The sequence below is a fragment of the Ovis canadensis genome, chromosome 2 (genome assembly GCF_042477335.2).
Source record: "Ovis canadensis isolate MfBH-ARS-UI-01 breed Bighorn chromosome 2, ARS-UI_OviCan_v2, whole genome shotgun sequence".
NCBI lineage: Eukaryota > Metazoa > Chordata > Mammalia > Artiodactyla > Bovidae > Ovis > Ovis canadensis.
The window spans coordinates 42,404,621-42,417,658 of record NC_091246.1 but is presented as its reverse complement, the minus strand read 5'-3'; the positions used below and the strand labels follow the sequence as shown (position 1 = coordinate 42,417,658).

The 13,038-nt window shown below is 45.1% G+C and overlaps 1 protein-coding gene across 6 annotated transcripts in view; it reads right to left on the bottom strand.

Moving 5' to 3' along the window:
• Window positions 1-8,340: 8,340 nt before the first annotated feature.
• Window positions 8,341-13,038, bottom strand: part of ENTPD4 (ectonucleoside triphosphate diphosphohydrolase 4) — a 37,123-nt gene continuing 32,425 nt past the window's right edge. For all 6 annotated transcript variants that reach the window (XM_069573996.1, XM_069573998.1, XM_069574001.1 and 3 more), the window contains one exon: window positions 8,341-12,135. In XM_069573996.1, the coding sequence (XP_069430097.1) occupies window positions 11,907-12,135 (229 nt within the window). In that variant the 3' untranslated portion in view covers window positions 8,341-11,906. The remainder of the gene's footprint in view (window positions 12,136-13,038) is intronic.

Genomic DNA, 13,038 nt, shown 5'->3' with positions numbered 1-13,038 from the left:
TGCCACAGGGCAAAGGCCTCAGCCCCATCTGTGGCCAACCCACCTCCCTCCACCCACACCCACCCCTTTGAGAGAGGAGGGCAGGAGGGCAATTGCACATCCTTCTTTTCTCTGGTCGTTCTGCAGAATGTGGAAGAAGGAGGTAGGCATGGGAGCTCTAAGGCTTCCTTCTTTTTTTTTTTTTTTTTAAGATTTTTGTCCTGGACCATTTGAAAGTCTTTATTGAATTTGTTACAATGTTGCTTCTGTTCTATGTTTTGGTTTTGTGGTCGCGATGTGAGTGGGATCTTAGCTCCCTGACCAGGGATCGAACCCACACCCTCTGCATTGGAAGGCAAAGTCTTAACCACTAGGCCACCAAGGCGGCTCCTAAAGCCCCCTCCTTCTGAAACTCACCAAGCCCTTTGGGGCCAGGTGGACTTCCTGCTGTTGGGGGGTGGAGTTCCCACTGGAGATCCAGGCTGTCATGTGATATCTGGTGGTGCATGTTCTTATGTGTTGATTGGTGACATGTGTCTTAAAATTTAGGACCATTTTGCACAGAATCTTCACTTTGTTGGTCTTAGGTTTCTGACCCTTTTACCATTTACAAGGGCTTCCCTGGTAGCTCAGATGGTAAAGAATCCACCTGCAATGCAGGAGACCTCGATTTGATTCCTGGGTCAGGAAGACCCCCTGGAGAAGGGATAGGCTATCCAGTCCAGTATTCTTGGGCTTCCCTTGTGGCTCAGTCAGTAAAGAATCCTCCTGCAATGTGGGAGAGCTGGGTCTGATCCCTGGGTTGAGAAGATCCCCTGGAGAAGGGAATGGCTACCCAATCCAGTATTCTTGCCTGGAGAATTCCATGGGCAGAGGAACCTGGCAGGCTACAGTCCATGGGGTCACAAAGAGTTGGACATGACTGAGCAACATTCACTCACTCACCATTTAAAACTGACATTTAATTTTCCAAATCACTCTTGCTGCCTAATCACTTGTTATTAGTTCTGCTTTGTTTAAAAAAATTTGTAATGTGTATTTATCCTGTGAGAAGGTCTGGGGAGGGGGGCTTCCCAGGTGGTAAAGAACCTGCTTGCAAATGCAGGAGACATAAGACACCAGTTCAATCCCTGGGCTGGGAAGATTCCTGGAAGAGGGCATGGCAATCCATTCCAGTATTCTTGACTGGAGAATCCCATGGATAGAGGAGCCTGGTGTACTATATAGTCCATGGGGTTGAAAAGAGTCGGACATGACTGAAGGAAACTAGCATGCAAGCACACAGGTCTGGGGTAGGGTGGGAACAGGGACACAGGGGCCTGTTTTTGCTGTGGTAACATGGAACTTGCAGGCCCCTTTTTACGGTGGTGTTGGAACTGGACAACAGTAAACAAACAACAAAAATAGACTTTGTTCCAGTGCCATCTTCTCTGGGAGGACTTTCTTGACTGTAATACTTTCCCTCCCCACTCTCCACTTCTCTGGCATTTCCTATTCACCTTCTCCACTCTGCTACTTCTCCATTTAGCTTTTAAGCCTTGGACCATACACTGAACATTATTCGTTTTCTTCTCTGCTGGAATGCAAGCTCCACAGTGGCAGGGCTTGCTTTCTTATTTCCCTTATTTTTTCCACTGCTATTGCAAGTACCGTTGTTTAATAAATACTTGTGGAATGAGCGGCTGGATTTCTCGGAGGCCAGGAAGTCCCGAGGGGCAGGCACAAAGCTGGCCTTGCTCTCTGCATGGCTTCCCTACCCAGCCTCTCACTTGCTGTCACCTCCTGACTTCTCTCCTTTCGGAAAATCAGAAGTTCATACCTCTCTCAGCGTTTGTGTTTTTACAGACACGTTCACTTGTTCCCTGCGAAGTCAGGACAAAGCAAGTTCTTTCGGTTTGGTTGAGGAGCAGAGAGAGTACGGATGCTTTTCAGTGATTAGCTGCATTGTGTTAACTGCAGATTTTTTTCAGAGTGTGTGTGCACATGTGTGTTGGGGATTGTTTAATAAAGAATTTGTCTGGGGGACTTTTCTGGGGGTCTAGAGTCATCCATGTTCTTTTAATTGCAAGTGGAAATTGCAGACTCACCAGTTTGAGCTCTCTTAAGTGCAAAAAGAATGTTCCCTGGACCAGTGTGAAGCTTCCCTCCACACTCTCAGCGCAGGGGGCCTGAGTTCAATCCCATATGCCTCAACTAAGCAGGCACACTGCAACTACATGTACATGGCTGTACAGCTCATGTACTGTGACTGGAGAAGCATGCAGTCCACAATGAAGATCCAGTGCAGCCCACATAAATTAAAAAACAAAACAAAACAAAACTACTCACTTAAAAAAAAGAATTTGTCTGGTTTTCATCCCTCAGCCTGGACAGAAAGCTTCTAAACTCTTGGCATTTCCCCAGTGATAGGGGTGTCTTTGTTATTCATGGTGGGTCCCTGGAGCCACACCTGAGTTTATGCTGAGGTGACTCATGGTGGCCCCTGGATAGTTTCAGGATGCAGGCTTTCCATGCCAGAAAGACCAATTATGTGATTAAAGGGTTGGGATTTTAGGCTATGTGACATCAATCTGACTTCCCAACCTCTGGAGAAGAGGCCTAGAAATTGAATTGTTATGTAACCAAGGACTCAATCAATCATGCTTATATAATGCTGCTGCTGCTGCTGCTAAGTCTCTTCAGTGGTGTCCGACTCTGTGAAACCCCATAGACGGCAGCCCACCAGGCTCCCCTGTCCCCGGGATTCTCCAGGCAAGAACAGTGGGGTGGGTTGCCATTTCCTTCTCCAATGCATGAAAGTGAAAAATGAAAGTGAAGTCGCTTAGTCGTGTCCGACTGTTAGCGACTCCATGGACGGCAGCCCACCAGGCTCCTCCGTCCATGGGATTTTCCAGGCAAGAGTACTGGAGTGGGGTGCCATTGCCTTCTCTGGCTTATGTAATGAAACCCCAATAAAAACTTTGGGCAGCAAGGCTTCATGCCTGGAGGGGGATGGGTCCTGAAGACATGAAAACTGCTCACTTTGGACCCTCCCAGACCTTCCTTGTCTCATATGTTTCTTCATTGGGCTGGTCCTGATTTGTATCTTTTATAATGAAACTGTAACTAAGGAGTTCTGTGAGTCATTCTAGAGAATTCTCGAACCTGAGGGTATGATGAGAACCCTTAAATTTGTACCCAGTTGGTCAGAAATGTAGAGGCCTGGGGACCCTGGAACCTGCAGCTAGTGTCTGAAGTGAGGGTAGTCTTGTGAGGGGGACTGTGCCCTCAGCCTGTGAAATGTGGCCTAACAATGGGGAGGTGACCTCAGAATCGCATGGCAAGGGGAGCCTCCTGTGGTCATCAGTGGTCTTTTAATTGCAAGTGGAAATTGCAGGCTTATGAACTTGGGCTTTCTTAGGCGCAAAAGGAAGCATACTGCCTCCTGAAACAGGGGAAGCAAGGGCAAGGAGGAGATTCAAGAATAGACTGATTGGAAGCCTGGATGGACCCAGGGACTCGGATGCTCAAGCAGGGAGGTTCCCCACTGCGGCTCTTCTCTAGTGGGGAGTCCGGCCCTACTGACTCCTTTGGACCCCTGGGCTCCCAACACTTGAGAGGATACATTTCTGTTGTTTTAAGCCACCCAAATGTGTGGTAATTTGCTACAGCAGCTATAGGAGAGATCGTGGAAAGCTGGAAAGAGCACCATGCTGGTGGTCAGTAGTGTCTGACTCTGCGATCCCTATGGACCATAGCCCATCAGGCTCCCCTATCCATGGGATTTTCCAGGCAAGAAGACTCAGAATGGGTTGCCATTTACTTTTCCAGGGGAATCTTCCTGGCCCAGGTATTGAACCTGAGTCTCCTCTGTCTCTTGATAGGCAGACTCTTTACTGCTGAGCCGTTGGGAAACCCAATGGCCGCCACAGGAAACTACCTGCTATTCCAATGGGTTGATCTGAAGTGAATTTTTCCCTACCTGCTGCTCACTTCTTACCACCCCATTAGGACCCATGTGTGACAGTGAGTCTGTCTTTCTTTCCAGGACAGACCTTGGCTCTACAGGCCTCAGGACACCCTCTGCTCTAATGAGCAAGCAGTGGAAACACCCAGAGGAGGGGCCAGGGAGACACAGGGAGCCAGTTACCCAGGGAGCCAGTTGGCTGCATTATCACACCTCTGGTTTCCCACTAATGGTGGACTTAGATCTCTCTCACTTTCTACGATTCACGGGACATTTCCAGACTTACACTGATAAAATGTACTTTTAGTTTGTGATTCCGTTGCAAAGGATACGCTGCTTCTTCAGAAGGGCAGGCTGTTCAGTTTCTCAGAGAAAGAAAAAGACAAGGGTTAGAGCAGCCACTAGGTGGCGAAATCTCTTTCTGCAGCTGGATAGCAGGTGGACTGCAACCCCTGCCATGGGGTTTCTCAGATGATGCTACCAGGACAGGCAGGCTGAGGCTGCACCTAGAAACTTTCATCCAAGAAAATGGTGACTCTGATACTTGACTGGTGATTATTACATGCAGAGGGACTGCCCTGGTGGCTCAAATGGTAAAGAGTCTGCCTGCAATACAGGAGACCCAAGTTAGATCCCTGGGTGGGGGAAGATCCCCTGAAGGAAATGGGAATCTACTCCAGTATTCCTGCCTGGAGGATTCCAAGGACAGAGGAGCCTGGTGGGCTATAATCCATAGGGTTTCAAAGAATCAGACATGACTAAGTGACTAACATTTCCGCTTTCACACATGCAGAAAGGGGGTCATAAGAAAGAACTCTAGAATGACATGCAGGTTTCTGGTCTGAGTTAGCAGAAAGTGCTCAGAGGAAAAAGGTATGGGGGAGGGGGTATGTTCTGTGGGACACCTAAGTCCCAGTTGGTAGGAAGCAGAAATAAGGGTAATTCTCAAGCGGAAGGAAATTAAAGGCAGAGGATGGTATGACCTTCTCTAATATTACACCCAGTAGAGTGCAGTGTCTAGAGCAGGGGCTGGCAAATACTGTCCATGGGTGGAACTGGCCTGCCATCCACCTTCTGTAAAGACAAAAAGCTCATTTACATGTTGTCTATGACTCATTTCACACTACAAAAGCACAGTGAAGTAAGTTTTGGATAGAATTCATATGGGCTGTGAACCGAAAATATTTCCTATCTGGCCCTTTGGAGAACAATTCTGCTGACTCCTGGTCTAGTTTCTCCCTTCTTGTTAGTCATTCAGCTCCCCTTTCTGTGGGTCATTCATAGCCTATTTTTCTTTTCTCCTTTTTTTTTTGCCATGCCCTGTGGCTTGGGAGATCTTAGTTCCCTGACCAGGGATTGAACCCAGGGCCACAGCAGTGAAAGTACCAAGTCCTAACCACTGTACCACCAGGAAACTCTTCCCACGGCCCAGTTTTCTTTGGGCTTTCCTTTTTCTTGCTGATTTCCGAAAAAAACTTTTATAATATATATTATTAATCCCTTCCCAGTTTTAGTCACTACAAATACCCTCTGGGTTTGCCACCTGTTAGTTTTGACTGTGATGGCTGTTGAACAGAAATTCTTATCTTTGACAGAGCTAAATCCATCCTTACTCTCCCCTTGCATTTGGTGCTTGGGGGTGGGGTTTAAAAGATGATTAACTTTAGGACAATTTTAAAAGGAAAAAAATTCTGAAGATATGCTTAGAATACGATCACATACAGAAATGTTCTCCAAGCTGCAATTTGTAAAACACCCATCTTAATTTACCTCTACTTATCAATACCTAATTTAGGGATTCTTTTCCCCTTTTTTCCAAGACTACATGGTAAAGAAGGAAGGAAACCATTTGAATTTATTTCTAAGTTTTTCTATATAAAGCTTTAAAATGTAAAACTGTACCTGACTTTAAATTTGCATAGAATTCTGTCATCCAGAAAGAAGACAATAAAAGATTTATAAAATATGTATTTTGCAAATCCTAGAACCTAAAGAGTTACTACTGCCTTGACAAAGAAACCAGATTTTTTTTCTTATACTACAAATATTTATGAAATAGTAGGTGCTGTGTTGGATTGTCTTTGTTGGATTAGACATAAACATAGAAAGTAAACACAAGACCCTTCATGATCCACATTCAAGGGGATTTAAGGATGGAGCTGATAGACTGGTAGACAACAAGGCCACAGAAGGTTAAAGAAGATAGTGTCATTTGAACATCATGGACAACGGCCAGAAACTTCCAAAAAATTCTGTTTTGCTGCCATGATCTAAATAACAAACTTTACAAGGTTGGGTAGAGCCCATTAAATGTTTAAGTGTCTCAGTCTTTTTGAATCTAAAATCTAGGTAATGAATTAAGCTTGTGCCAGGTGGAGATGGACTCTCAGGAGAAAAATGCTGTGTTTGGTCCCTGCAGTTTAAGTCACGTGTTATCACAGGCACAAGGAGGATTAATCCTTCCAAAGTTGCCTCTTTCAAACTCTGATTATCACGAAAAGGGTGGAAGATGGCATCAAAATTATCAATTATAAACCCAGGAGGACAGTGAGAAAAGCCAGTCTGGGGCTTTCTAGAAATAATAGTGAAAGAGTTCGTCCCACACTGGGAATTAGGGGAGTGCTTGGTCTTCCAGTGAACCTGGCCACAGACCAACTTTTCCCTCTTCTCCTTTTCTCAAATATAATCCTTTTCTCTTCATAGCGTTTCTGTGTTTAAACAAGAAGTCCATCGTGTTCGGTGAGGGGGTTTCAGAGGTTTTCCTCAGGGTGCAAGTCTTAAGGCTGGGCCTTCTTGTCTGGCTCTCAGACACACAATGGGGCTGTTGACAGAAATGTTTAAGTGGCCGTGAAGTCTGGAGCCCGGATGCAATCCACCTGCCAGACAGGATCAAAAGTGATCAGCGCAGATAGAAGGCCAAGAAGTTCGACCTCCAGCCAGCTTCTTGTCAGCCTTAATGGATGCGCTAACAGAGAGCAGGAGGGAGAGTTGAGCTTGCTGAGGACAAAGGGAAACGTGACAGCTCAATCAACTCTCCTGTTAACAGGCAGCAGATCACAGGCTGGGGCCAGCAGGCTCCCAGACAGGACGGGGCTGGGGAGGACCTTTGGGGTGTAGGATTTCCTCTGGGTGGGAGGCTCAGCTCCAGGCAAAGCCCCAGTCTATACACACTGGGCTTTGGGAGAAAGGGCGCACCTAAGCTCCTGTCTCTTTTGATGACTTTCGGTTAGAAGATACTCTGTCTCAGACAGAGAGGACATTCCTGGCTCCCAGGACAGTGAGAGCACCACAAACCCCTCTGTGCAATCCATCAGCATTTTGTGATCTCAGGGTAAAAAAAAAAAGAATCCACTTGTGCATTCCAGACTCAATGGGGATCGGAAACAGATGAAAAACCAAAACCCAAAACTGTTGCCTTGCAGGTCTGTTAACAAGGGCAGTCTGCTGGAAACAGGCACTTATTTCTCTTCCAAGAAGTGGAGTAAAATGTAGACGTCTGTAGAAGGCTTTGATATAATTTATTTACCCTCAGGCATAGAGGCCTGTATTCACTGCGTTGCCTCAAGAATTATTTAAGCAGGTTTTAATGTCACCATTCCTTCCAATGCTCGGTGGCTGGTTCCTTGCCCTGCACTCACTGCCCTCCACACATTCCCACTTGGTTCTGCCTCCCCCGAACCTGCCCTGCTTTTATTTTTGTTGTTAACAGCCGGTCCCCTTCCTTTCCATCTGTCTCTAACATCTATTTTCAGGTTATGGCTCAGGCCCTTCCTCCTGCAGCCCTATTTAGATATTCTCAAACAGCTGAAAAATAGGCGTAGCTTCTAATAGTTGCTGGAATTAATAACGGGATTCATGCTTCTCTGGAAAAAAGCCAATGGTTTTAAACTTAGATCTAATTGCAAAATGGTGTAATATAAGGTCAACAATTATTTTACTACTTATAAGACAAAAATACATTAAGTTTGATTATTTCCTTTTATGTATATACATAATTAATGTGTTTTAGTCGCTCAGTCCTATCTGACTCTTTGCGACCCCATGGACTGTAGCACACCATGCTCCTAGGTCCATGGGATTCTCCAGGCAAGAATACTGGAGTGGGTTGCCTTTCCCTTCTCCAGGGAATCTTCCTGACCCAGGGATTGAACCCAGGTCTCCTGCATTGCAGGCAGATTCTTTACGATCTGAGCCACCAGAGATATAGTTAATGGGTCCTTTAAAATGACAATCTTATAAACAGTAGTCTTTCAATGGCCTTTATTGTTGATGAATGGCTTAGTATTACACTGTGGTGAATGTTTCTACTCATTAAATATTTGGGTTTCCAGCTGAAGGACCCTGGGACCCCTCCCTCCACCACACACAGCAGAGCCTCACTATACGCCTGTCAAATACAGCAAACACATGGAGTGTGTAGTCAAGACTCAGACAATTTATTTTACTGAATTGAGATTCAAGTTCAACTAAGCATTCTAACAGGTAACAAGATTCAAACATCAGAGGAAAATCTCTTTAAAAAATCACAAGCAAGCTCACACAGAATCTACGGGCCACCAGATGAACTTCCATTTCATTCTCAACACCCATCTGTGTGGAGTGTCTCAAGGTGAGGTTGCCAAACATAGAAAATGATACAACAGCACAATTCCCCGAGGGTAATTATTCTTTGAATGGAAAACATCATTTAAATCAAAAACATTTAGAGATGCTCCTTTAGTTTGTATAATTCCTAACCTTGAAATAAAATCTTAGTAACAGAACACAGAATTCTCCTTGGTTGGTCACCTCATTCACTACGGAAGAGGACAATCAATAAAAATTGTAAAAAAAAAACATAACCCTGAAAGAGAAATAAATAACTAAATAATTTACTTATAGGTAGTTCTGCTGCACTCATTGCACGTAACCACACAAAATTCTAAAGCTGATTTAAAAAAAAAAAAAAAAAAAGCTTGGAAAACGCAGTTGCCTGTTTGAGTTTCTTGCTAAGTGGCGCATGCTTCTTAGATGGAGAAGTATCCTATGTAGGCCTGAGTTTCAGATTTAAACACCAGGTACTCTACAGCTTTCCCGCCTGGGTGCACAGGTATGGTGACAGGAGAGCAAGGGGTCTCCCCAGCTTCCAGGGTGGGGAGCTGCAACAAGCCAGTGGTTTAGGGTGAGAATGTGCAAAAACCACTGGGACCGATCAGTCTGTGATGTCGCTGCAGGGACTGTAAAATCTTCAAGAACATTCTCTGGAGCTTTAAAAAGGAGCAGCACAGGTAGGACGATGAACAGAAGCGTTTACTTGAGGAATTTTTCCACCAAACAGAGAGCTAACACAGAACACTGCTCTTTGCGAGGCTTTCAGCAAGTTCCCTCCCACCCATCTGATTTCTCCTGCTTTCCGTCACTAAAAGTGTTCACACTTTACTGCCTTCTTGGCCAGCCCTTAATTGACATTATTTCTTTGTTTCCAGAATTAGGCCCCTCCTGTGCCTGCAGATGTCACAACAGGGCAGAGTGAGTGCCCACCCTCCCCCTCCCCCAACAGCATGTTTTAAATTTGGGTTTGGGGAGGGGGGAGTATGTTATCTGGTTTATTAGAAAACCAATCTTTAAAAGTCCTCTCTAAAGGGACACTGAGTAAGTGTCTGAGGCTCTACAGGTCACATGTAGTCTCTGGTGTGTATCGGTTACTTTTCCTTTTTTTTTTTTTTTTTTTTACTTTTCCTTTAATGACCTTAAAAAAATTGAAAACACATTCTCAGCTCAAGAGTCTCCCAGATTTTCCCTGTGGGTGATGGCTTGCTAAGCCTCTGCTTTGATGGGGTACACAGCTCCGAACTATGCAAAGTACAAGGCCACTGTGCCTTGGGACCCTAACCTGGGGACTCCTTCTGGAGACTGAGATAGGTCCTGGCAGACGGATGTCAAGCTTGCATCTTCCATGCTGGTCTCTGCTGCACTCTCCAAATGTACAGAGCTGGACTACATTAGCACCCTTTATCTAAAAAGTGGCTGTTTACCATAGGAGGTCTTAGTTTACGCCCTTTTAAACCTACCTGTGCTAGCTTATCTTTGTCGTGATCTGAAGGGCAAAATCTGGGAAATTTTCATCCTGCAGGTTAGGGCCTTACTACTCCACATGGCTCGTGGTAGAAAAGCTAACGTGTAAACTTACTTTTTATTCATCACTAATGCCACCTACAGTCCACAGGGCAACCCCTCTAAGAAGTCAAGGAGAAGCATGCCAGCTCTCTCTACCCCTGGGGTACTCATGACACAGCTCATGGTGTGGCTGCGTCTTGAAAAAGAACAGTGTTTACCAGGAACCAAGGAATTAAACAGCTGGAGGTAAGCATTTCAGAGGCTGGATTTTTTTTCGAGAGATACCTGTCTCCATCCTCTCTGAGATAAGTGTCTCTACACATGAGATGCTATGACACCATCTAGCTCCTCCAACCTTCTTGATAACTGAGAGGCAAACTTTCTACCAACAATTTTTCCATTGTTAGAATATTCACTTTGAAGAGCAGGATCAGAGGATTTGCATTTCTTTTATAAATGTGTAATCTTTTAAGTTATCAACATATACTATGTCAGGTTTTTAAGTAATTACTAGACAAGGTGAATATCCAATTTTTTTTCTAAATTAAATACGGGCTTAAGAACCTGAATTCTTTCTCTCATCAGTGATTCTTTTAAAAAGCAGCTGATGACTCTCAAAATATAAATCTGTTACCAACGAGATGGATTTACCTGTTGTGGAGTTAAGAAATAGTCTAGGGGCGTGCATGCGTGTGTACACACACACACAGACACACACACAGACACACACACACCGTCATCTAAAAAACTATGTATCCAGCTGTCCTTTTTAGGTTTTCGTTTGAAATGTCAAATTTGTTTTCCTCAAAATGTGAGTTGATTCTTCTTTCTCTTAGTCCTGTGGCTTTACAGTGGCCCTGCCAGCACCACCTCAACCACAACAGTCAAGCCAAGTCTCTGAAATACGAGGGCAGGAGGGATACCAACTTGAAGGAGGAAGAAACGAGAGCACAATTAAATAACCACAAATGAATGAGAAATACGGACATGCCAGTTGGCAGACACCAGCTCTAGTTCTAACATTAAAACCAGTGAAACTATGACTTTTCCAACTCAGTCAAAAACATAGTGTTCTAAGGGTGCTGAAAGATGGGATGAAGGAAGTAATTGCCTGTGGTTGGTACCGAGGACTGATGTTTTTCTAAATGAAATGAAATGCAACAGTAGACCCTGAAGTGTGTGCTTTTAAAAGTGGCAGCACTGCACTCCCTCCCTCTCTCCCACTGGTGTTGCACGCATGCACACACACACACACACACACACACACACAGCACTCTGGTCATTTTCACATTTTTTCAGGTCTCTTCCTATCAATTTTTAAAAACTGCTACCTCTTGGTGCCTATACCTATCTACTGTGGATATAAATGGTTCTGGTTTTTTAAACCTGCAGAGAAAATAAACAGTAAGAGCCCTGAACAATAAATAAAACTAAGCATCTCCCTCTTTAGGTGAGAGCTTTCGAGACAGAAACAGGGATGATCGGTCCAGTGAGAACGTGTTCTGGTTCTGTGAAAGCGTCACCCCTCAGCTCCAACTCCCCTGACAGAGGACAGCCTGCTGTTTTCCTCCAGTATCAAAGTGCATCTGTTTAAAATCGAATATGCCTTAGCGAACAACCCAAAATCTCTGTAATTTTTGTCAGACAGTCTATGCAGCAAAAATGAAGTGATGCTCCCTTTTCCCGACTCCTCCATTCAAAGCTATACACAGAACAGCTGGACGCAATACTTCTAGGACAGCAGAGTTTATGAACAGTGGGGTTTGGTTTTGTTTCAAGGAACAAAAAGGAAAAGGAAAAACAAAACTAAGTGAGAATGAAGAGGAGAAACCCTGAGGCAAAAATGGCTTTTCCTGTAGAGTCTTCCGGGGGCTCGGAGTCCGGTTCATAAGGTACCAGCTATCTTCTGGGATGGAAGGCCTTCCTCCAGCCAGACGGCGGCGGCTGAGCCGCTGCGTGGGGCCCGCCGGTGGATGCGCCGCAGCCGCAGCAGGTAGAGGAGGATGGCGAGCAGGACCACCAGGAAGCAGCCGGAGAACAGGTAGTGGTTGTACACAAAGGAGAAGCCCCGCCAGTGTGCATGGCTGGCCCGGAAGGCCTCCTGCTGGATGTCTCTGCCCCGGGAACAAGAACAAGCAGGACGGCTAACTAGGCAGGCAGCAGATGCAAGGTGGCGGTGCCCAGAGACAGGGCGGGGGGACCTGGTTTAGGACTCGGCTCTGCAGACAAAAACCATCAGCTCTGTCTCCCAGACCCGGTTCCCTCACCTCTAAAATGCAGGATAATGTGGCCCAGCAGAGGGTGGTTCTGAGTATGAACACGGTAACACATGAAAGTGTATTCATAAGTCTGTAGCTGTTACCAACACTCTGGTTTGGGTAACAAAAATCAGAGAAAGTTAGAACTGTGTTTCACTAATACACAGAAGCCAATGTGGAATCAAAGCACATGTTTGTGATCAGTAATACCTACTTCTCAGTTTCTGCTCTTAACCCAGCTAAATGTGCTGCTGGGCAAGGCTTAATTAAATGAAGGGAAAAACAAAACCAAAACCAGCTGATCCATTTATTTGTGAACCAGGTTCTGATGTGGGGGTCAACTGACAGCCAGGTCTGAATGTGACCGGGGAAGAAGACACGCCTTTATTTTGGGACCCTGGCTGCAATGCAGTGTTTCCACTGAGTGTGAGTGCAGACGAAAACCACTGCAGTGTCAGCAGGACATGTGAGTTCCTAGTGCAACTCACAGACCTTTCACATTGCACTGGGGTGTTCTGCAGATGCCTCAAAATACCATCAGCAGGTATCACTACACTGAAATTCCAAAAAGTGTGAGTTCTGCTGCCAGGTCTTGCTATCTAAGGTTCTAATAAGGAAGAACACACACTACAAATCACAAGTGTGTCTTCTGTGATGTTTGGTAAATATATTGCAATAAACAGTTTCCTCTATAAACTTATGCATTTATATTATGCACTAAAAGCAAGATTTCAGGAAGGGGTCCAAGGCCATCAGGGT